This window comes from Desmodus rotundus, chromosome 7, assembly GCF_022682495.2.
Source record: "Desmodus rotundus isolate HL8 chromosome 7, HLdesRot8A.1, whole genome shotgun sequence".
In the NCBI taxonomy this organism is placed as follows: Eukaryota; Metazoa; Chordata; class Mammalia; order Chiroptera; family Phyllostomidae; genus Desmodus; species Desmodus rotundus.
This window is the reverse complement of record NC_071393.1, coordinates 62641439-62664057: the sequence shown is the minus strand read 5'-3', so window position 1 is coordinate 62664057 and position 22619 is coordinate 62641439. Positions and strand designations below refer to the sequence as shown.

At 52.2% G+C, this 22619-nt stretch overlaps 3 protein-coding genes across 9 annotated transcripts; 2 read left to right on the top strand and 1 right to left on the bottom strand.

The window, feature by feature from the left end:
• Window positions 1-413: 413 nt before the first annotated feature.
• Window positions 414-3680, bottom strand: PSME2 (proteasome activator subunit 2). Of its 4 annotated transcripts, none has more exons than XM_053927952.1 (11): window positions 3550-3680; window positions 3217-3249; window positions 2718-2780; window positions 2413-2499; window positions 2278-2308; window positions 2095-2192; window positions 1456-1524; window positions 1240-1307; window positions 1035-1089; window positions 633-772; window positions 414-540 (listed from the first exon to the last, which is right to left on the bottom strand). In XM_053927952.1, exons 1-10 carry the CDS (start codon window positions 3595-3597, stop codon window positions 644-646), a joined length of 681 nt encoding a protein of 226 aa, XP_053783927.1. In that variant the 5' UTR covers window positions 3598-3680; the 3' UTR covers window positions 414-540; window positions 633-643. The 4 variants fall into 4 exon arrangements, with proteins under 4 accessions (XP_053783927.1, XP_053783926.1, XP_053783928.1 ...); XM_053927951.1 differs by having other exon boundaries at window positions 633-719; XM_053927953.1 differs by lacking the exon at window positions 414-540 and having other exon boundaries at window positions 652-780.
• Window positions 3681-3904: 224 nt separating this feature from the next.
• Window positions 3905-15162, top strand: RNF31 (ring finger protein 31). 4 transcript variants are annotated; one of them, XM_024556527.3, is made up of 21 exons: window positions 3905-4860; window positions 4945-5091; window positions 5244-5399; window positions 5622-5669; window positions 5783-5858; window positions 6320-6497; window positions 6983-7370; window positions 7543-7833; window positions 8315-8563; window positions 8681-8866; window positions 8976-9182; window positions 10697-10870; window positions 10954-11052; window positions 11141-11230; window positions 12706-12820; window positions 12936-13054; window positions 13330-13443; window positions 13592-13649; window positions 14355-14451; window positions 14747-14915; window positions 15032-15162. In XM_024556527.3, exons 1-21 carry the CDS (start codon window positions 4669-4671, stop codon window positions 15083-15085), a joined length of 3207 nt encoding a protein of 1068 aa, XP_024412295.3. In that variant the 5' UTR covers window positions 3905-4668; the 3' UTR covers window positions 15086-15162. The 4 variants fall into 4 exon arrangements, with proteins under 4 accessions (XP_024412295.3, XP_024412303.3, XP_024412287.2 ...); XM_024556535.3 differs by having other exon boundaries at window positions 5622-5690; window positions 8393-8563; XM_024556519.3 differs by having other exon boundaries at window positions 5622-5690.
• IRF9 (interferon regulatory factor 9) lies at window positions 15092-20742 on the top strand. Its single transcript, XM_045192035.3, is given in 10 exon segments — window positions 15092-15220; window positions 16601-16781; window positions 17096-17279; window positions 17507-17637; window positions 17726-17804; window positions 17904-17975; window positions 18593-18934; window positions 19823-19938; window positions 20306-20392; window positions 20394-20742. Coding segments are annotated over 9 exon segments (1275 nt in total). The 5' UTR covers window positions 15092-15220; window position 16601; the 3' UTR covers window positions 20478-20742.
• The last annotated feature ends 1877 nt before the right edge of the window (window positions 20743-22619 follow it).

Below are 22619 nucleotides of genomic sequence, written 5' to 3'. Positions count from 1 at the left end.
GAAGGAGTCCAACCATTTACCCCTAATTCTTCCTGTGAAACCATTCTTCCTCCAGGCTTGCTGGAGGATGATGAAGTGATGAAAGGCTTTTCCTTTCTTCATTTCCTGACTTCACCCACAGAGCTTTTACCTTGTCTGTCCAAAGCCCGATTCTTCCTATAAGGGCTCTGCCCAAATGCCACCTCTTCCAGGAAGCACTCATGAGATCCCCAGATGGGAATAACTTGTGAAAATCCCCAATATAGGTTATCTTCATGGCTGTCATGGCATTTAAGTTTCCACCCTGTTGGGCATCTAATTCATCTTTGTCTACCTGGAACCCTTTCCCTTTCACAGCTCCAAATTCACATTCAGTGTCTGGACAAAGGTGGCACTCAGTAAATGTTTTTTGAATGAATGACACACACCAGAGGTAATCCACACAAGTATTGGTAATTTATTTCTTTTCTAGCCCTGGGCTCAGTACATAGATGGCTTCTCTTCACCCTTTGGGTTAACAATTTTCTCCAGGTTTTTGCTGATGATATGATAAAGCTCAGCCTGGAAGAAAGCCAGAAGGACAGCAATCAGGTTCTTGGCCTTTCCTCTGCCCTCCCTCATCCAACTCCCTGAGGGGCTTACTTCACACTCACATAGAAGGCCCTCAGGTCCAGCACCATGGCCCTGAGTTCCCCATAGGCTGTCTCATCTCTTTCGTGCACCAGGGCCCGGTAATCCATCTGGGATGTGGAAGGCAAAGCCGAGTCAGCCCCATGGGAGGTTGGGACATAGTCTGGTTTCCTCATACAGGGAATAGGTAATTTGAGGATGAGCCCTTGTCAGCACCAAGAAATGGGATTCCCATAGTTACAAACAAACAAAAAAAGGGGGTCAAGCGTTTTTGAAGCCCAAATTAGTTTTCCTAGACAATGATTATGGCCTGATATTCCCCACATGTGGAGGGTCATAAACAAGACAAAGAGAACCTCTATCCCCCGTTCCTCACCCCACCCCCAGCCAGCCTCAGCTGAAAGGCTGGTGGACAATCCACTCACTACATGGGTCTCCTTAGAGGCCTTGGCCACAGCATCCCCGCGTTCTGAGAAGTACCTGCCGGAAGCACAGGGATGGGCGTTCAGAGAGACATATTCTCTCAGACCCTTCCCAAAGCCCCCCATCATCCTGAGGGGACTGTCCAGCTTTGGGAGTCCCTAAAATGTTCCCACAGCATCCCTGTGCTGGCCTTTCGGTGGCCCTCACTTGGAAATGGTTGTCTGGAAAGCTTCTACTTTGGTCTTGACCGCATTCACCCTTTCCAACACCTTCTCCTGTGGTAACAAAAGAGATGGAAAGCAAAGAAAACACTTACTGTCCTCCCTTCTTCACTCACTATCTCCCTCCTCTTCCCAGTTATGTTTAGCTCCTAACCCTCACTCCCCAAGCCACTCTTAATGTCCTCATACACCCTTTTCTTACCTGGATTGCCACCCCAAAGTCATTTCCATCCTCAATCTTGGGGATCAAGTGCTGGATCCATGTGATCACCTACGTGAAGACGTACCATGTAGTGCTCATTCAACAAACCTACTGGGTTCTTCCTATTTCTGCTACTTCCTAATAATGGCTCTATTTAATGAAGCATTTATTATGTGCCAAGCACTATGCTATGTATTATACATTTATTTTACTCTTTTAAGTTTAATATTCTTTTTATGCCTTTTTAACAGATTAACAAACTGAGTCATAGATCATCTAGAGAACCTAAGAGATTTATGTAACCAGCTAGGTAAGTCATAGAGTCATGATTTGAACTCAGGCAGTCTTCCTCTAGGGCCCAAACTCTTAAAATCAACTTACTATGTTATAGCACCTGCACTGTATACCTGGTACAGCAGTGGGTTCTGAGGTTATGGAGGTGGGTATAGCACAGTCTCTGATTTCAGGAATACCGCTGTGATATCAGAGGTCTAACAGAACAAAAGGTGTCTACATCCACATCACAGATGGAAGTTTCCTACTTCAGGAATAGGTTCCTGCATGAAGGACTTGCATTTCTGAAGGACCCTGGGGCCTGGCCTGTCTTCTCTTTCTATTTCTCTCAGTTCCCAGGCTTACCAGAATACATTTTTCTTTGAGAGTCCAGACTTCTGGCTTAACCAGGGCAAGCAGGGCCAGAAGCTTCTCATTCCCAGGGAGAAAGCCACACTTAGGGACTGTGAAAAAAGGGGATTTAGACCTCTTCTCATCCAGCAGTCACTGTGCCATTTCCTTTTCCCTAGCCACCCCTTCCTCTCTTACCTTCCTTCTTCTCCTGTTTATCTGTTTCCATCTAAAGTAGAATGGGGGAGAGTAGCTTCAGAAAAGTCATGGAGGTCGGAGGGCCATCACTTCCATTGGGTTTGGAGTCTAAGCCCTACACCCTGAATGCCTCACCTCATCATCCTTGGGTGGGGGGTCTGGAATAGGGATGTCCAGTGGGGCTCGGAGAGAGGTCAGGTCGGTCATGTTAAGGGAGTCCTCCTGCACAGAGCTTATTATCAGGGGCCGCTCAACCTTCCCTCCACACATCCCATCTGCCCTCTGCCTCCCATCCTAGGCTCAGGCCTCACACAATCCTAAAGTTCCTAGTCCACCACCCACAATTGTTCTATGCATGCGGAGCCCAGCTGTTAGCTAGACAGGGTGGGTGGAGAAAATGGAGGCCATGGGATGGAGCAAGAGGGGTTCACACTACTCACTTGCAAGAGCTGATTCAGGTGTATGATTTTCTGTGGCAAGAATCTGTAGAGGAATTCCTCAGCCTGTGGATTACATTGCAAGGGTGGGGAATAACAGAAGACCCTCAATGAGACATTTGAGAAGTGGGACTGGAAGGGCCCTTGAAAATTATTGAACCCAAGACTGATGAGGAAACTAAAGAAGCCCTGAAAAGTGAAGGGACTTGCCCAAGCTGGGAAGTGGCAAAAACCAAGGTTAGAATTGTGGTGTTTCTGCTTCAGGGCCATAGCATTTCCCTCCACACCAAGAGGGGAGAGAAGTGGGAGGAGTGGGGAAGAGTATTAAGAGGGGTCAAATCAAAGGTAGAGATCAATAATTAGGAGCTTATCTTGGGTGAAGGCTTTATAAGGGAAGTAGGGTCCCGGTTTAGGATGGGTTTGGGGGTCACTCTGAGAGGTTGTGACCCTCGGGCATTGGTCTAAGATTCTCGGTCAAATCCCTTGAATCCAGAAGACTTACCTCTTGGAAAAGATTTTGCCTGAAGACATCCACCTACACAGAGAGCAATACCCGGATGTTGGTTAAGGGTCTCAATTGTCAACAGTAAGATCCCACCCCCAATGGAATGCCCTCCAACTTGGCTCGGGCCCTTCCCACCACCAGCCAGATTTCCCCGGAAGTCCATGCTCAACGAAGAGACTGGCTAGAGGGCTGGAATCTGGGAATTCCCGAGCAGAAGTGAAAGCACTAAAGAGGTTGAGGGAGTTCTCCAGCACGACTTGGTCCCTACCCAGGTTGGCCTCTACCACGAGGGCTCCCTGGCCCCCTCCTAGCCTCCCAGATCCCCGTTACCTGTTTGCGGGCTTCCCCGCTCAGGCGCACCCCACAAGGCTTGGCCATACCGCTTCAATTTGCTAGATTTCGGTCTCCCGGCTCGCCTCCTGGGCTTTCGCTTTCACTCCCCACACCCAGGCCCGCCCCCCTCAACCCCGCCCCCTTCCTTTTTTCCCCTCCCCCTGGCAGGCCGCAAGTGTAGCGAGCCCCTCAGCCATGCTCGGCTAGTTAAAACCGGGAGAGGCGGTGCTGACAGGGTCTAAGGCCGGGGGCTGCCCGACTGAGGCGCTCGGGCCAGTGGGACCGCGGAGACTGAACTCTCGAGAAGGGGCGGGGCTTACAGGAAGTCTGTGTTGGGGTGAGAGAGGTGGGAGAGTGGGAAAGGAGGTGTTCGGTGGTAGGGCTTCTTCTAGAAGGCGCGACTGTGAGGAGAGGCCGGAGAGGGATCAGAGCGTTGGGAGTAGTAAAAGGGAGAGCCTGGGGCTGAGAAGGGCTAGCAGGCTATGAAAGAGAGTAGGCGCAGGGACTCCCAGCCTTCAAGACTGACTGGAGAAGGGGAGGGACTCGCTTGAGCCGGGCACAGGCTCGCCAGAGTGGAGTCCCGGGCAGAATGGGACTTCCCCAGTGGGGACAGGAGCAAGGACTACTGGTCAGGATACAGAGGAAGGAATTGAGGGAAATAAGGATAACCCGGCTCCTTTGGTCAACCGAAACGGGGCGAACCAGCTTGGAGGAAGGTAGGGAATAGCTCTAGAACCAAGTTAGAAGCAGTGAGACTCTGGGGGCGGAGGGGTGGGGTGAGACCAGGGACTATTTACTCTTCTCATTGGCTGGGGCCACCCGTATAGGCCACGCCCCGTTACTCCATTACCCAGCCCTCCTAATCTTAAAGCCCTCCTCTTCCTCTGAACCCGGGTGGCAGTCCCGCCCTCTATCCTAGTACTTCCTGTTCCCGACTAAGCTTGGCTGGGGACTGGGGGGCCCAAGGGTGACCGTGGCCTGAGTAACCCAGGAAGGCGCGCCGACCGGGTCGGGTCGGGAAGTCAGACACCAGGCGGAAGGAGCGGTGCTCAGGCCGCGCGCAGCCCGTTCCGGATCCCCGCCGGCGGCTGTGCTGGGACTGACTGCTGTCTTGGGATGCCGGGGGAGGAGGAGGCGCGGGCCTTCCTGGCAGCTCGCGAGGAGCTGGTGAGCGCCCTGAGGAGGGATTCTGGTCAGTCGTTCTCCCTGGAGCAACTTCGGCCGCTGCTGGTCACATCTCTCCCGCCAGCCGCCCGCTACCTGCAGCTAGACGCCGCATGCCTGGTCCGCTGCAATGCTCACGGGGAGGTGAGGCCCAGACCCGCTTGAAAAAAGACAGAGAACCTGAGCCCGGGGCGGGCTCACAGCTCTCTGCTCTTTGACTGCTTTCAGCCCCAAAACTACCTTAACACCCTGTCCACGGCCCTGAATATCTTGGAGAAATATGGCCGCAATCTCCTCAGCCCTCAGAGACCTCGGTACTGGCGCGGGGTCAAGTTTAATAATCCCGTCTTTCGAAGTACGGTGGATGCTGTGCAGGTGAATCCCCTGGAGCCCCTAATTGGAGAAGGGAACTTGGCCTAGGTCGGGGATTGGCTAGAAAGGGCCTGAGCTGGGCAGAATGGAAAGGGGTTCAGTCTTGTTGGAAACGGGGCCTGGCTGGGTGGTGACTGGTTGCGAATGTGTGGCAGGGGGGCCGGGATGTTCTGCGATTGTATGGCTACACAGAGGAGCAGCCAGACGGGTTGAGCTTCCCTGACGGGCAAGAGGATCCAGACGAATACCAAGTTGCTACAGTCACACTGGAAGTACTGTTACTTCGGACTGAGCTCAGTCTGCTGTTACAGGTAAGGTGTCTCTGGACCTGAGAACTTAAGCACCAAGCCTGGGAAGCTCAGCCTAACTCCAAAGCCAGTCTAGGGATTCCCATGCTGCTAAGCCATGGGCAGTCTCTGCAGCAACCTGGGAGTTCCCCTTACTGTTCTTTCTGTGAGTGCTGGGGACCAGGGCTTAGAGAGAGGGCCTTGTTCTAGGTCTGTAGGTGGGAATTCTTCTTATCTTGTTTGCAGGGTTCTCACCCAAGAGAGCAAGCACTGGAGCAGCTGCTGAAAGACAAGGTTGACGATGGTGCAAAGAAGGCAGGAATGGGACTTTGGGGCCTGGTGAACAAAGGGGGCAGGAGTTAGGAGACTCCCCAAACACTTATCCATTCCCTGCCCTTTTTCCTCAGGTGCTAAAGCTCTCAGAGTTTGCCCCTCTACTGAGAGAGATTGTTCCTGGCTCCCTCACCACACCATCTGGCCCAGGTATTATTGGTCCTATATTGGTAGGGGGCTTAGTAGACCATGTTGATGGAAATTTGGGGGCCTCCTCTGTCTATCTTCTTGGTTATCTGCCTTTCTTTTTTTTGAAAGATTTTATTTATTTATTTTTAGAGAAAGGGGAAGGGACAGAAACATCGACGTTGGAGAGATACATCGATCAGTTGCCTCTCACACTCCCCTAGCTGGGGACCTGGCCTGCAATACAGGCATGTGCCCTGACTGGGAATCAAATCGGCAACCTTTTGGTTCTCAGGCTGGCACTCAACCCACTGACCCACACCAACCAGGGCTGCCTTTCTTTTTTTAAAGAAGAGATTAAAATGGTTTCCTTGAGTTCAGATATGTTGAAAAGTAGTCTGTAACTGATCCCCTTCTACAGCACATTCAGATATAACCTGGTCTTTTCCAGAAAGATGTTCTGTTCTTTTTCTCCTGTTCTCCAGCCTCCACTCCTGGTCCCTGCTTCCTCTGTGGTTCTGCCCCAGGCTCATTGCACTGCTCAGCCTGTAAACAGGCCTTGTGCCCAGCTTGTGATCGCCTGTTCCATGGGCACCCATCCCGTGCCCATCACCTCCGCCAGACCTTGCCTTGGGACCCCCAGACTGCCCACTTGACCCCTAGGTGAGAGTCCTTCTCTTCTGGGAGGGAGTGAAGTTGAGAGAACTTACAATTACTTGAGTATCTAGTGTGTACCATATTCTGTGCTAAAGGCTGTTTTATAAGGGGCAAGCAACTAGTTACTGCCTCCAGGAGATCATAGACATACATATCAATCAAGTAGCAGTCACAACAAGATAGATTATCATGTTGGGCACATAGGTAGCAGGAGGATGCAGCCTAGTCTGAAGGATCAGCTTAACCAGTTGGCAGGATTTTAAGCACCTAGAATGGGTCAGGCCCTATGTTAGGGATACCTACCAGCAAGATATAAACTTAAAGCTGTTATTTAAATGTTGAACAGGCTATGGGTATGGGAGTGTTCCAGACAGAACAAAACGTGCAAAGGTCAGAGCCATGTGTCATCACGCAGGGAATAAGGGATGCTCAGGGTGAGGGACTGAGGCACCGGGGCCCCCTCACAGGCCATGTCTGCTTTTCCGTTACAGCTTGCCTGCCTCAACTCCACCATGGCCCCAGCTAACCTCCATGCTGACCCTGGGAGACAACTCCCTTTCGTCCCCTGATCCTACAAGTACCCGTCTGCCTTGGCACTGTGCCACCTGTGCCATGCTAAATGAATCTTGGGCAGTGCTCTGTGTGGCCTGCAATCGGCCCAGAGGTTGTAAGGGGTTAGGGCCAGAGATCGTGAGTCACCAAGGCTCTGGGAGCCTAGAACCTGAACTTGCACGGGGTCATTGGGCCTGCCAGAGCTGCACCTTTGAGAACCAGGCGGCAGCTGTGCTCTGTGCCGTATGTGAACGACCTCGGCTGGCCCAGCCTCCTAGCTTGGTGGTGGATTCTCGAGATGCCAGCATTTGCCTGCAGCCCTTTCAGGTAACCTGTTCCTGGCCTTCCCAGCTCTTTATATGCGCCTGTTACCATAAGCAATTCACCACCTACTCATCCCGTTTTCCTTCAGTTTCCCCATGTCTTCCAACCTGCCCCCTATATTTACATCTTGAGCCTCAGCCAGCTTTCAATGGGATAATTCTTTCTGCCTTCCCAGCAGGGAGATACTTTGCTCTCCTCTGCCCAGACTCCGACCTGGTACTGTATTCACTGTACCTTCTGCAACTCGGGCCCTGGCTGGGTGTGTGCTATGTGCAACCGAACCAGCAGCCCCGTACCAGTAAAGCATGCCTCCCGGCCCAGTGCTGGCTCTTTGGAAGAGCAACTCCCGGAGTCAGGGCCTCAACGACGCCTCAGTGCCCCCCTGCCCAGTTCCTGTGGGGACCCTGAGAAGCAGCGCCAGGACAAGATGCGGGAAGAGGGTCTTCAGCTAGTGTTCAAGATCCGGGTAAGGATTTGGGCCTATGATGAGGTGGGGCTGTGTGGGAAGGGAGAGGCTTCAGTCAAATAATATGAATTCTTACAAATCTGGTCATTGTTAGTCACAGCTACCTGTTTGGGTTTTTTTTTTTAAAGATTTTATTTATTTTTAGAGAGTGGAAAAGGGAGGGAGAAAGAGAGGGAGAGAAAGATCAATGTGTGGTTGCCTTTCCCATGCCCCCTACCTGGGACCTGGCCCACAACCCAGGCATATGCCCTGACTAGGAATCGAACTGGCAGTCTTTTGGTTCTCAGGCTGGCACTCAATTCACTGAGCCACACCAGTCAGGGCCACCTGTTTTTTAATACTTCCCACATGACAGGTTTGCTTTGCTCTGCTCACATGATCATAGTCTGAGCTCAACCACTCAGCATTTTGATTCGGGCTGAGGGTGGATAGAAGGCACCCTTCCTGATAGGCCCTCTGTCTGGGGGGGACTGTGCCTCAGGAAGGAGAAGCTGCAGGCACCTGTCCAGAGGAGGTCTTCTCAGCTCTGCAGTACTCCGGCACTGAGGTTCCCTTGCAGTGGTTACACTCAGAACTGCCCTACGTGCTAGAGATGGTGGCTGAGCTGGCTGGACAGCAGGACCCGGGGCTGGGTGCCTTTTCCTGTCAGGAGGCCCAGAGAGCCTGGCTGGATCGTCATGGCAATCTTGATGAAGCTGTGGAAGAGTGTGTGAGGGCCCGGCGGAAGAAGGTACCAGCAGTGTTAGAGTTGGGACAGGGTTGAGGGTTGTGGGTCTCAGAGCCTCTCGTGTTCTCTCCTTGCTTGCTTTTTCCCTCTTTATTCTTCCTCTTTACTTCCAACTCTCAGGTGCAGGAGCTCCGATCCCTGGGCTTTGGGCCTGAGGAGGGGTCTCTTCAAGCATTGTTCCAACATGGGGGTGACGTGGCTCGAGCCTTAACTGAGCTACAGCGCCAGCGCCTAGAGCCCTTCCATCAGCGCCTCTGGGACAGTGGCCCGGAGCCCACCCCTTCGTGGGATGATCCAGACAAGCAGGTGCTGGGAAGAGGTGAAAAGCCATATAGAGGGGCAGAGGGAAGGGTGAAGAGTAGGAACCTTGGGTCTGACAACCACTTCTTCCCTCTCCACCTGAATCACATTGCAGAGCTTGGTCAGACGGCTTTTGGCAGTCTACGCACTCCCCAGCTGGGGCCGGGCCGAGCTGGCACTGTCGCTGCTGCAGGAGACACCCAGGAACTATGAATTGGGTGATGTGGTAGAAGCCGTGAGGCAGAGCCAAGACCGGGCCTTTCTGCGCCGCTTGCTTGCCCAGGAGTGTGCTGTGTGTGGTTGGGCCCTGCCCCGCAACCGGGTAAACACCTCCCACTGAATCTGGCCTTAGAGTATTTCCTTTAGATCCACATGCCACCCCAGCCAGTCTTTGGTCTTGTCATTTGCTCTGCAGTTGCTCCTGTGCCCCTGAAGGCTTCTGGGAAAGAGAGGGCAAAAATAGGCCACCTCCCCTAACCCCCATTTCTTAATGTTATTATTTCTTTATTATGGAAAATTTCAAACACACAATGGTAGACGAAACTGTATAACAAACTTCCTCCTCCTCCCTCTACCATGTATTCATCACCAGGCTTCAGCAATTACAAATGTATAGCCAATCTTGATTTCACTTCACACGCACACAGGATTATTTTGAAGCAAATCTCAGGCATCATGGCTTTTCTGCTAATATTTAGGTATGTATCTCTAAAAGGGAAAACTCTTTGAAAACATAGCCATAAATACCGCGTCCCAACAAAAAGTCAATAGTAATTCTTTTCTTTTTAAAATATTTTATTTATTTTTAGAGAGAGGGGAAGGGAAGGAGAGAGAGAGAGAGAAACACCAATGTGTGGTTGCCTCTCACGTACCCTGCACTGGGGACCCAGCCCGCAACCCAGGCATGTGCCCGGACTGGGAATCAAACTGGCGACCATTTGGTTCGCAGGCCTGCATTCAGTCCACTGAGCTAAGCCAGCCAGGGCTAATTGTAATTCTCTAATGTCGTCATTAAATCTCCATTCTGTAGGAGCAGACCCCTCTTTATCTCCTGAGCCCCAACTTAATCAAGGTCAAAAGTGGCAGGTCTTTTGCCAAAAACAGTTTGATGTAGTTAGGGCTCTGTATGTTTTTTGTTTTGTTTTGTTTTTACTCTTCATTTTAAAGTAATCATAAATATACATACATATGAAATAATTATAGATTCAGAGGAAGTTGTAAAAATAGTATAGAGACCTATGTGCTCTTCACCTACCTTTCCCCCCTTGGTTGACTTCTTGTATAATTAGAGTACAATATGAAGACCAAGAAATAGACATGGATACGGTGTTAGCTAGAATGCAGACATAGTTTGTTTTTCACATGGATGTGTGTATGTGTGGTTCTATGCTGTTTTGTCTCATGTAGAGATTCATGTAACTGGCACCACAATCAAGATGCCGACTGTTCCATCACCACAAAGGAACTCCCTCATGCTACCCCTTTATAGTTATATATATACAGCTTCTTCCCTTTCTCCTGTCACCTGGCAGCCACTAGTCTGCTCTCCATCTCTATCATTTTGCCATTTCAAGATTATTTGTGTGTTTGCTTTTAACTGAATGCGAATGCCTTTAGAGGACATTCTTCCCTTTACCTTAGGTCTTCCCATTGTCTACTTTCCTCCACCTGACGGTCTTCAGACATTTAGGTTGCCTGCCTGGCACCTGTTGGCATTTGAAGTTGCTCTCCCTGCCCAGTTGTTAATTAGTGGTTTCTCAGTGAACACCTGGCTGCTATCCCTTCCCAGGCTGGCAGTTGTGGCTTCTGACTTCCTTCTCTCCCTCTCCCCTCTAGATGCAGGCCCTGACTTCCTGTGAGTGCACCATCTGTCCTGACTGCTTCCGCCAGCACTTTACCATCGCCTTGAAGGAGAAGCACATCACTGACATGGTGTGCCCCGCCTGTGGCCGTCCTGACCTCACTGATGACACACAGTTGCTCAGCTACTTCTCCACTCTGGACATCCAGGTACCACAGTCTCTGGGACTCAGGGTGCCCAGGCCTTTGAGCAGAAACCCTTGCCATCCTCCACTTCTGCATTCTGTTACCAGCTTCGAGATAGCCTGGAGCCAGATGCCTATGCCCTGTTTCATAAGAAGCTGACCGAAGGCGTGCTCATGCGGGACCCCAAGTTCCTGTGGTGTGCTCAGGCAAGTGGCCTGCCCAGAGGAGCTGACTGGAAGGGTGGGGGTGGTGCCTGGTCAGGCCTCGAACAGCTCTATCCTCTTGCACCCACAGTGCTCCTTTGGCTTCATATATGAGCGTGAGCAGCTGGAGGCAACATGTCCGCAGTGTCACCAGACCTTCTGTGTACGCTGTAAGCGTCAGGTGAGGCACATCCATCCTTCCAGAAATACTTGTTGAGCTGCTGCCAGGTACTCTGTTATACTAAGAGTGTGCTAGAGAACAAAACAGACATGAGCTCTCGGCTCAAAGTGCTTACAGACTTGTCAGGGAGAGATGGAGGAAGAGTGAGAGAAGGAAGAAAGGATGAGGGAGGAGTGGAGGGAGATGGAGAGGGTAAGAGAGGAAGGCCAAGGCGGGAAGGATGGAGGGGGAGGAAGGGTGAAAGGGAGGAGGCATGAAAGGTAAGGTAGAGGAGGAGGGAAGGGGGTTGGTGAGGGAGGGAGGGGAGGAAGGAAGAAACGGAAGTCAGGGAGGGAGAAGGAGCATAAATACACATAAGCATAAGTTCTATGAGGAAAACAAACAGGAATCTGAGATTAGGAATAATGGAATGGAACTACTTAGAGAAGTCAGGCAAGTCTACTCTAAAATTGGTTTAATTTAAGCTCAGGCCTAAGTTAAGACAAAAGTTAAGGCGCAGAAAGTTAAGACAAAGTCAACTATGCAAAGAGTATTTGTGACAGAAAGAGCAACCCATGCAAAGGCCAAAGTCAGAAAACAGTGTTGTATGGTTGGAATCTAAAGAGCAAGGGTAAGAGGGGCAGGCAGCTGGAGAGGAGCTAGCCCCCAGGTCAGGAGAGGCCTTGAGGCCAAGTGAGGAAGGTGTTTGCTTTTCATTCTAAGACTAAGCAAGGAGTGACGTGATCTCGTTTACCTTTTTAAAAGTTTAATATTTGATCCCCCCAAAATTGCATTTATAGTTTGAAACACAATAAATAAGCACCTGAGACACTACCACTGAACCTCAAAACTAAGACACTCCCAGTCCTGTTGCAGCTGTCTGTAACAGCTGCCTTCAAAGGCACTTTGGCTCAAGGTAGAGTTTGGACCATAGGAGAGCCTGAGTGGAGGCAGAGAGAACAGTAGCCAAGGGAAGACCTGACCTGGCCCAGAGTAAGATGGTCACAGTAGGGATGAAGAGAAAGAGGACAGGGTTGTGAAACAGACATGGACACAATGTTAGCTAGGCTTTGGTAGTGGAATCAAGACTTCTGGGAATGTACGGTGGTGTGAGGGAAGGAAAGCGCCAAGGCTGGCCCCTCGGTTTGAGATTAGAGCAGGGGTGTCAGACTCATTTTCACCAGGGGCCATATCAACCTCACGGTTGCCTTCAAAGGGCTGAGCGTAATTTTAGGACTGTATAAATGCAACTACTCCTTAACTAGGGGTAAGGAGCTTGGTGCTGTTGCTGGGTAGAAACAAGGTGCCTGGCCAGATAAAACAAGGTGGAGGGCCGGATTGGGCCCACAGGCCTTGTGTCTGCCACCTGTGGATTAGAGCGAATGGTGGATGGCAGTGCCATAAGCTTAGCCAGGGACCACTGGGTATGAGTAGAGGGACGGGCAAGAAGGGCCTAGGATGAAGCTTCCATGTGACTCTTGCTTTCCTTCTGGCAGTGGGAGGAGCAGCACCGGGGCCGGAGTTGCGAGGATTTCCAGAACTGGAAACGTACCAATGACCCAGAATACCAGGCCCAGGGCCTGGCAATGTACCTTCAGGAAAATGGCATTGGTAAGGCTGCCCCACTATGCCTGTTTGCCCAGTAATCTATTGTTGCCAGTGGCTCTTTTCCTGAAGGTCTCAAGGAACAGTGGCAGCCCTAGCCCTGACCTGCTGTCCCTTGCAGACTGCCCCAAGTGCAAGTTCTCGTATGCACTGGCCCGAGGAGGCTGTATGCACTTTCACTGCACCCAGTGCCGTCACCAGTTCTGCAGTGGATGCTACAATGCCTTTTACGCCAAGAATGTGAGCCCAGAGAATGGGGATGGAAGGGATAAAAGGATAGGGGGCTGCCATTGGGTATGAGGGACAGAGGCCACTGAGGAGCAGCCTGGGGGAAAAGAAGAAGCAGCTGATGGGGGGTGTAAATAACCTCTCTCTGCCCCCTTTCCCCTCTGCTTGCACCAGACCCTCCAGTGTTTCCATCTCCCCCCACTCCTACACCCCTCACTCAAGGGTTCCTGAGAGGACAGGACCCCAACAGTCTCCAACTTCCCCTCTTCCATCTGGGTTTCCACTAGAAATGTCCAGACCCTAACTGCAGGGTGAAAAAGTCCCTGCACGGACACCATCCCCGAGACTGCCTCTTCTACCTGCGGGACTGGACTGCTCTCCGGCTTCAGAAGCTGCTACAGGTAAGGGGGGCCAACCTGGCTGGGTTCGCAGGTTGTCCAGTACAGGGGTCAGGGCCCAGGGTAGCAAGAAGGGAGAAACTCTGTCCTGGGAAATCCAGTGGGCTGACACGAAGGAGAACCTAACGCCCACCCATCTGCCTTTTCTCAGGACAATAATGTCATGTTCAACACAGAGCCCCCAGCGGGCACTCGGGCAGTCCCTGGAGGTGAGTACTAGGACAAGTCTTAGAGAAGGGGAGAGGGTGGCTGGGCGCCCACTGTGAATTGGGTAAATGGGAGGCTTGGGTCTGGGGTCAGACCTGAGCTGAAGACCCATCCCATGCTAACTTGTGTGTGCCCATTGATGAGGTAACCTCCCTGGGCCTTGTTTCTTCCTCTGTGAAATGGGGGTAATATTCACCTTGCAGCTCAGCTATTTTACATGAAGCCACATTAAAGCATCTGGCACCTCAGTACTCTCTTCTTTCATTCCCAAAGGATAATGATTCTTTAGTTCAATGAGTATTTAGTGAGACTTGCTAGCTGCACTGTCTTAGGTTCCATGAGGCAACGAGATGTTACATATGGTTCTAATGTACCCCACTTCTTACCATCAGGACAGAGTAAGACCTTCACACAATAAGTTAATTATTCAAAAGCTAAATCAAAAAAGAGCTGTCTCCGAGGGTATGTGATTATGGGCCAAGAGCCAGCTTTGATAAAAGCAGGGACAGCAAGGTCCCTGCTTCTGTGTTAGATCTAGTCTGCCACAATGGCTTCTGTAAGTACACCCCACCACTGTTAGAGTTGGCTCTCCTGTCCTCCGGTCCCTCCCTGGAGGCTTTCACCCATGCCTCCATCCCTGTTGTCCTAGGGCTTGGCTGTCAGTGGCCTCTTCCCAACAAAGGGTCTTTTCCTGCCCTTATCCGTAGGTGGCTGCCGAGTGATGGAGCAGAAGGAGGTTCCCAATGGGTTCCGGGATGAAGCTTGTGGCAAAGAGACTCCTGCTGGCTATGCAGGCCTCTGCCAGTAAGTGCCTGGCAGGGAGCTTGGTGTTGGGGAGAGGGACAGGAGTGCTGAGGGGGTGTCCAGGCAGTAATGCGCATCTCTGGGAGTAGTAGGTCTTGCAAGGAGGAGGAAAGGGCTCTCTGGGCAAATGCCTGGATAGGTAGTAGCAAGCAATGTGCACGGGTTGGCATACCTACACAGCTGAGGGTTGTTGATGTTGTTTATCCAACTGTGCCTGTGTTCAGCAACGTGCTGGGCGCACTCAGTTACCAGAAGCCAAACAGAAGAACCGATATCTCACCCTCTCATCTCTCAGGGCACACTACAAAGAGTATCTTGTAAGCCTCATCAATGCCCACTCACTGGACCCAGCCACTCTGTATGAGGTAGAGGAGCTGGAGACGGCTGCCGAGCGCTACCTGCACGTGCGCCTGCAGCCACTGGCTGGGGAGGATGCCCCTGCCTACCACACCCGCCTGTTACAGGTGAAGCTCCTCACCCCCAGCCTTGTCTCTGGCCCTATGCTCCGCAGGTCCCTTGTCTAGCCTATGTCTGAGCTCCAGACTTCGAGGATCATTGTCGTCTCTCTCTCTCTCTGCAGAAGCTGATGGAAGAGGTGCCCTTGGGACAGAGTATCCCCCGCAGGAGGAAGTAGCTGAGGGTGTGGGTCCCATGGCCCCACTCCCTCAGGAACATCTCCAGCACCAATAAAGAGGCATCTCCTTGGCCAGACTTCTTGGTGGTCCTTCTTCCTGACCCCACCATCTGGGGGCACCAGGGAAAGAGGGGGGTGAGCAGAGCTTTGCTAAAAGGGCCCCCTACAGCCCACCAGCTGACCCTCCCTGGATTCAGGACCAGAAAGGAATTGACCTCATGGATGGCAAAGGGAGGTCCTCCCCATCCAGCCACTTGGCCTGGGTTGACTTCCTCCCTCCCTGCCTCCTTTCTTTTCATCAAATTCAGCTGAGATTTGAGGTTACCTAATAGATACAAAGCCAGCACTGTGGGGGAACATAGATGGGTAGGTGGTACAGCTACCCCGAAGCCCTGGGGCCGGCCTCCAGCACACTGTGGCCTCCCTGGGGAAGCCACAACAAGGTGTATCTGAGGGAGGAAGAAGGAGCCTGAGCTGGATGGTTCCTCCTGCTGCTGCTGAGATTTCAACAGTGAGATTCTCAGATGCTGCTTCCCTCTGGTGGCAATCCATTGCCCTGCAACTCAGAGACCACGTGATTTCACGGAAAAGGACCTCCCAGGAGGAGAACTGAAACTTAGGGTGGGGACTGTAGAAATTGGGAGGAGTTAGCAGGAACCTCCCTAGCCAGGAGCGGAGCTGAGGTCAGCTGAGCTCTGGACTGCCTGCACAGCCGCTCAGGTAAGATCAGCGAAGAATTGGTGGCAGCAGCCTGGGTATAGGACTAGAAGGCCCCACCAGATTGGTGGAGGGAGGGTCCTGGGGGCCTCTCCACTAGACAGGAATATACTAAAGGCCTATGAGCCAGGAAGCAGGAGGTTGGCCTGAGTGAGAGGGCCAACCGAACTGACCAGGGTCTGTGTCCCAAGCTCTATAGGCAAAGGCCGGGTGCACCTGCTGCCAGGCCGTTCAGGGAAGAGGGCTGTTTGCTCCAGTCCACTCACACTTTTGTTTCCTGGCCTTTTGGCCCTGCCTACATCTGCTGAAGCTCCGCCCTTGCCCCACCTACCCCTAAGGCAAGCAGAGGGGAAGGATGGGGGTCTTAGGAGAGGTTGTGGGGGTGGTGGTTGAAGAGGGTTGATAAGGCGTCTCAGAAGCAGACACCGCCTCTGCAAAGGTTTTGGGATCTAGACTGGGCCTCTCATCAGGAACAGGCCACCAAGATAATGCTCTTTTCCAAACAATAGATGCCTGAAAACATCTTAAATTTAAGACCAGTGCCTAAGGTTCCCTTCCAGGTGTCACAGTTTGGGTGTTAAGAACTTTTTTTTTTTTTTTTGTAATTTCCAGTGATGGCAGAAACAAAACTATTTGGCCTCAGAGGATTTTGAGATATGTCTGGAAAAAAAAGATGGATGGGTTCTTTGGGGGTCCTTGCCAGACAGAATACAACCCAAATGGCCAGAACCTCAGCAGATGTTCCCTCCTAAAGTGTTGGTTGGTTCTACTGATGCTGCCTGCTGCTCTTATCCCCAGGATGGCATCAGGCAGGGCACGCTGCACCCGAAAGCTCCGGACCTGGGTGGTGGAACAAGTGGAGAGTGGACAGTTCCCAGGGGTGTGCTGGGAAGATGCAGCTAAGACCATGTTCCGGATTCCCTGGAAGCATGCAGGCAAGCAGGACTTCCGGGAGGACCAGGATGCTGCCTTTTTCAAGGTGAAAGGCCCTGGGAACCGTCCCCTCCTTCCAAGTGAGGGATAGAGTTGACACTGAAGCTCCAGGGGTTGTGTCTGCCCAGGTGTAAGATAAAGGGGAGACCAGAGGGTTGAACCAGCTACGTAATTGTCAGAGCCCAGTGTAAGATGAAAATGCAAACGTTAGTAAGGGTTTCAAGATGGCAGCAGCTGGGCATAAGCCCAGCACAGGCCTTTCTGTGCAAGTGCTCAGGCCGCGCTCATCCACGACGCCGGCCCTGGTGGCGTGCTGCCGCAGTCTGTAATGTGCTGCCTCTCTCCACTTCTGTCTGCAAGGCCTGGGCGATATTTAAGGGAAAGTACAAGGAGGGGGACACAGAAGGCCCTGCCATCTGGAAGACTCGTCTGCGCTGTGCTCTCAACAAGAGTCCTGAGTTTGAGGAGGTTCCTGAGAATAGCCATAGGGACGGGGCTGAGCCCTACAAGGTGTATCGACTGCTGCCACCAGGAACCCTCCCTGGTGAGTGTCCCCTTGCCCACCACTCCTAGAATGAGCCTCCCGGGCAGGTGCTGGGACTTCCTCCAGGCCCCTCAGTCAGAGTTCTACCTTGCCCCTGTCCTTGGGGAGCTGCTCCCCGGGTTCTCCTGCCCATTCCTGCCCATCCTTTCACTGTCTCCTCTCTCTCCCTACCCTCCATCCCCACCTAAGGCTCTGACCTTTCTCTACCCCTCACCCACATTCTACAGCTTCACCAGCAGCCCAGAAGTCACCATCAAAGAGACACCACAGCTCTGTGTCCCCTGAGAGGGAGGACAACAAGGATACCGTGAAGAACTGTATACTCAGTCCCTCCTTGTTCCAGGACCCCCTCAGAAACGTAAGAGCTGGGGAGGGAACTTGGTGGGCCTTAGGGCAGGAGAGTAACTAGGGGGAGAGGAGGCCAACGACAGGCCCTATGTCTGCAGGAGGAGGTGGAGGCCAATGGGGGAGCTGGCCATTCAGACTTTGGGAGCAGCAGTAGCAACAGTCCTGAGCCTCAGGAAGGTACCACCTCTCCTGCCTCTTATCGTCACCCTTGCCACACCCTCTGCCCTTTGAACTCACCCCTCCCACTCTGAATGACATACGCCTTCTCCCTTCCAGGCACAGACACAAATGAGGCCCCTTTCCAAGGAGAGCAGGTGTCTCTGGAGCTTCTGCCCCCTCCAGACTCAGGTACTTGCGTGTCTGGCTTACCCCTGCTCCCTGTCCCCACAGGTCATCTCCCTGGGACTGTACTCGCATTATCTAATCTGTCAGAGCTTGCAGCGACCTGGGCTCAGCTTACCCAAACACAGACACTGGTTTCTAGGCAGTGCACCTAGCTGGACTCCAGACTCCAAACAGCTCACTTCCCAGAATACCCCCTCTGCATTCTGTTTCCTGGAAATCCACTTTGAGACATTGATTTCTGTGGGTTAAACAGAGGCCCCATCTCTGGTACCTTCTTGTAAACTGTAAGACCCTGGGCATTAAGCCTTGAGGCCCTTGTGGGAATCTGCGTATCAGCTACTCTTCTGAGTAATGGGGAGGTCTGGCAGGAGGTCCCTTGCTGGTGAGGGTGAGGGGCGAAAGGAGGAGGGAGGGCAACTTCTGTAACATGAGAAGGTAGAGCTGCTGCCCCCACCCCACAGCCTGCCTTGTCCTCCCCAACTCTTGCTTGGTTTTCCTGCCTGGGCCTCATGTCCCTCAGCAGCAAAATGAGGACATTGGATTTGCAAGGAGCCCCTCTGCTGACCAGGGAGACCCCTGGGGAGAGACACTTGGTACAGTTGGCTGCTCTCTGTCTGCAGACTACTCGCTGCTGCTCACCTTCATCTACAATGGGCAGGTGGTGGGCGAGGCCCAGGTGCAGAGCCTGGACTGCCGCCTCGTGGCTGAGCCCTCAGACTCTCAGTGCAGCATGGAACAGGTGGTGTTTCCCAAGCCTGGCCCGCAAGAGCCCACCCATCGCCTGCTGAGCCAGCTTGAGAAAGGTGTCCTGGTGGCTAGCAACTCCCGAGGCCTCTTCGTGGAGCGCCTTTGCCCCATTCCCATCTCCTGGAGTGCACCCCAGTCCCCACCTGGTCCAGGCCCACATATGCTGCCCCCCAACAAGTGTGTGGAGCTCTTCAGAACCACCCACTTTTGTAGAGGTAAGGTTCCTGCAGCCCAGCCCCTGAGCCCCTTCCTCTCCCCTCAGTCCCCCTGGGCCCTGCCCCCACCGTGTGCTCCCTCCAGACCCATGCATGGCACTCTGCACTTGCTGGGTGCACGTCCTGTGTGGCCCTATGCTTAGCCCTGACAGCTGTCTGACAGCCCTCCTTCCGCAGCCCATGCCACAGAAGACGGGGCTCAGGTGGAGCCCAGCACACAAAAGTGTCACAGCTCAGAGAGCACCACCACAAGGAAGCATGCAGTCATCGTGGGAAGGTGCACCTTGTGGCTCTCTCCTACACACACGCTGGCACATGCACCCATCCACGCCTTCAGGGGAGCTGCCATGTGTCACACATCCTGGCCCTACCACACTCCAGGTGTCCTCTTAGGTTGCCCCATCCCATCCACACTTGGAATTCCACCTCCTGCCTCCACTCCACTCTAAACCTGGCCTTGGAGCAGGTGCCAGGAGTACAGGGGACACAGAGCATGACTGTTCCCAGGGCCATAGGTGCCCTAGCATAGCGAGGATAGTATGAGCAAGTAACCAAGGTGTGGCCACGTCTGAGTTAACAGCCAGGGCTGTTGCTGAGAGGACTCTAAACTCTCCCAGCAGAGAGCATGTCAGGCTGTGTTAACAGCTGGCTACTGCTAAATACAATACTTCCTACTGGAGGAGGGAGTACTTTTCCCCATCTGCATATGGGCGAGTAGCCACTTAGTTCCTAGAATTTCTCCTCGCACAAGACAGCAGCCTTGTGATCCTGCAGCTCCTCTGGCTTTGGTCTCCAAGTGGCCTCACTGCCACCTCTCTTTCTCCTCCCTCCCTGTGGCCCTCTCCCTTCTTTTTTCTTTCCTTCAACCTTTGACCCTTTCTCTTTCAGACTTGCAGAGATACTTCCAGGGCCTGGGACCCCAACCCAAGTTCCAGGTGACACTGAATTTCTTAGAGGAAGACCCTAGCCCCAACCACACCCCACAGAATCTTATCTCAGTGCAGGTAAGTTCAGGGCAGGGTAAGAAAAGCTGCCTAGCCCTGACTGGTGTGGCTCAGTTGGTTGGACGTCATACTGCAAGGTGAAAGGTCACCAGTTCAGTTCCTGGTCAGGGCACATGCCTAGGTTGTGGGTTCAGACCCTAGTTGGGGTGCGAACAAGAGGCAACTAATTGGTCTTTCTCTCCCTCTCTTTCTCCCTCCCTTCCCCACTCTCTAAAAATACATACATACATACATACATATGTACATAAAGAATAGCTGCCTATGCAGGCAAGGGGGTTCCAGGAGGAGAAGGGCCTACCGGGGTGGGATGGGGGTAGTGTCTTGCCTGTTGTGCTCACGACACCCTCTCCCCCCACTTCCGGCACAGATGGAGCAGGCCTTTGCCCGGCAATTACTGCAGGAGACTCCAGAGGACCAGGCAGCCGCTCTGTCCCTGGTGCAGAGCCTGGGGGACCTACCTTCCTCTCCTCCACTCTGTTCTTCCTATTTCCTTTGAAAGAGACTCATTCTCCACATTATTGACTTGCCTCTCTTGGTGATAATTCTTAGTGGTTGTCTGTGATGGTTATGTCCTTGAACTCCTCATGGTATCTGGTTGGTTTTTATCTGTTTTTTAAAATTTTGTTTGTTTTGTCTTGTTTTGTTTTTTGAGATATACCCTCTTTTATCTCTGAGGAAGTAAACTGGGAAATGGTGTGAACTCAGGGGGGCATTTCCTTTTCCCCCAACCCTAAAGCCAAGCACTTTATATTTTCTTTTTAAATCTTCACTAAGGATTTAAAATAAAATTTATTGAAAAAGGAATCAGTATCTGATTTGTTGGGAGAATAAAGCAGCAGGGCCACAGGGAGATAAGAGAGGTGGAACTTGAGAGTAGGGCACTTGGGCTCTCCTCCCGCTGACATCTCCGGGCCCCTTTCCTCCCCACCCACAGGTTCTGGTGAGGAAGAGGGAGCAGGCTGGGCACTGCAGATTTTGGGCCTGGCTCTCTGTACGCTCTGTGCAACCAGGATTAGGGTTAGGGTCAGCCACCAAGAGGGGCCCAGCCTACAGCCACTGGTGCCACCAACTTCATATGGGAAGATCCAGACTCCACAGTTCTTTGTCAGAGGCATCCGATTTGGGCCTTCATGAAAAGTCTAGGGTAGGACCCTAGATTGGAGGTCTGAATGAACAGGATAACTTGTGGTTGACCTGAAACCATGGGCTAGAGGCTTTGGGGTCTGCTGGACCTTCTGTGCCTGGGGCAGACCAGGCCCTAGTGCCTCTCCTCCCAGCACATGGTGCCCTGTGCCCCCACTGGAGGGTACTCCCAAACTGGTTTCCTCACTCCACCTGAGCTCCACAAGACAAGCTGGCCTAGGATGCCATGTCACCAACAAACAATCTGTTCACTGAGCTTTGAGGGATCCAAATCAGCTGACACTCCCTCACCAGTTTGTTTTGCCACCAAACTGGAAATTTTGTCTTCACAAGGCCACTTGTCATCCATCCTCTCTGTATGTTCAATTCCAGTAGAATAGCTCAGACCTAAGTCACCACTCACCTGATTACCATGGTCTCCAGCTTCCCCTTCCTGTACATGAACCCAGGTTAGAGGAGGGGCCTCCCAGACTAGACTCCTTGCTGTCATGTCACTCTTAGAAGCCTTCAACAGCTGGTGAATTACCTACACGATCAAATCTATATACTGAGATCCTCAAGGATCTTCGTGCTTCAGTGCTATTTGAGCCTTTCTTCCTCGTTAGGCCTGCCTTCTCTTCCGTCTCTCCCACCCTCCTCCAGGGACCTACACAGGCCTCTGCACTGACAGTAACAAAATCAGTACTGTGTGCACAGGTGCACAGTCCTCTGTGCCCTCAATTTGCTGAAATCCCTCCTGGACCTTTGTACCTGCTACCTCTTTGACTTCCATTTGTCTCGTACCCCACATCCAGTCCACCAGCCAGTCCTGTCATTGTTCCTTCAAAAGCTACCCGGACTCTGACCGCTTCTCCTTGCTTCCACCACCAGCACTTTGGAACAAGTCACCATTATCTCTCATACTTTTTCTTCCTGCTTCCTTCTCCATTTTCTTTTCTGCTTCCACTCTTGTCCACCTTCAGCCTATTCTCAACACAGTGGAGGTGCTCTTAACACATAAATCTCATTATGTCACTCCTGCTCAAAACCCTCCATTGGCTTTCACCTCAGATTAAAAGCCCAAGTCCTTACAATGGCCTCCATGGTCCTTATGATGAACCCACTATCCTCTCTATCCTCATCCCTTGCCATTCTCCTCAGTCACTTTGCTCCAGGCTCCTTGCACCCACCAAACACATATCTGCCCCAGGACCTTTACAGCTGCTAATTCTCTTGTCTAAAATACTCTTGCTTCAGGTAGGTACATGACTGGTCCCCTCCCTTCCCTAAGTCCCCTACCTAACTAGCAGTCCTTGCTACTCTCTATTCTCCTATGCTGCCTCATTTTCATTCATGGCACTGACCGCTTCATATATTTCCATTTGTCTACCAGTTTATATCCTCTCCTTCCTTACTCTGTGAGATCAGGGACTTGCTCTGTTCGTTGCTATACCCCTAGTGCCTAGAGGAGTACCTGACACATTGTAGGCATGTAACAAATAGTTGTCGAATGAATAATGAACAAATTATCTCCCAAACTAGGCTCTAGGTGGACGCCC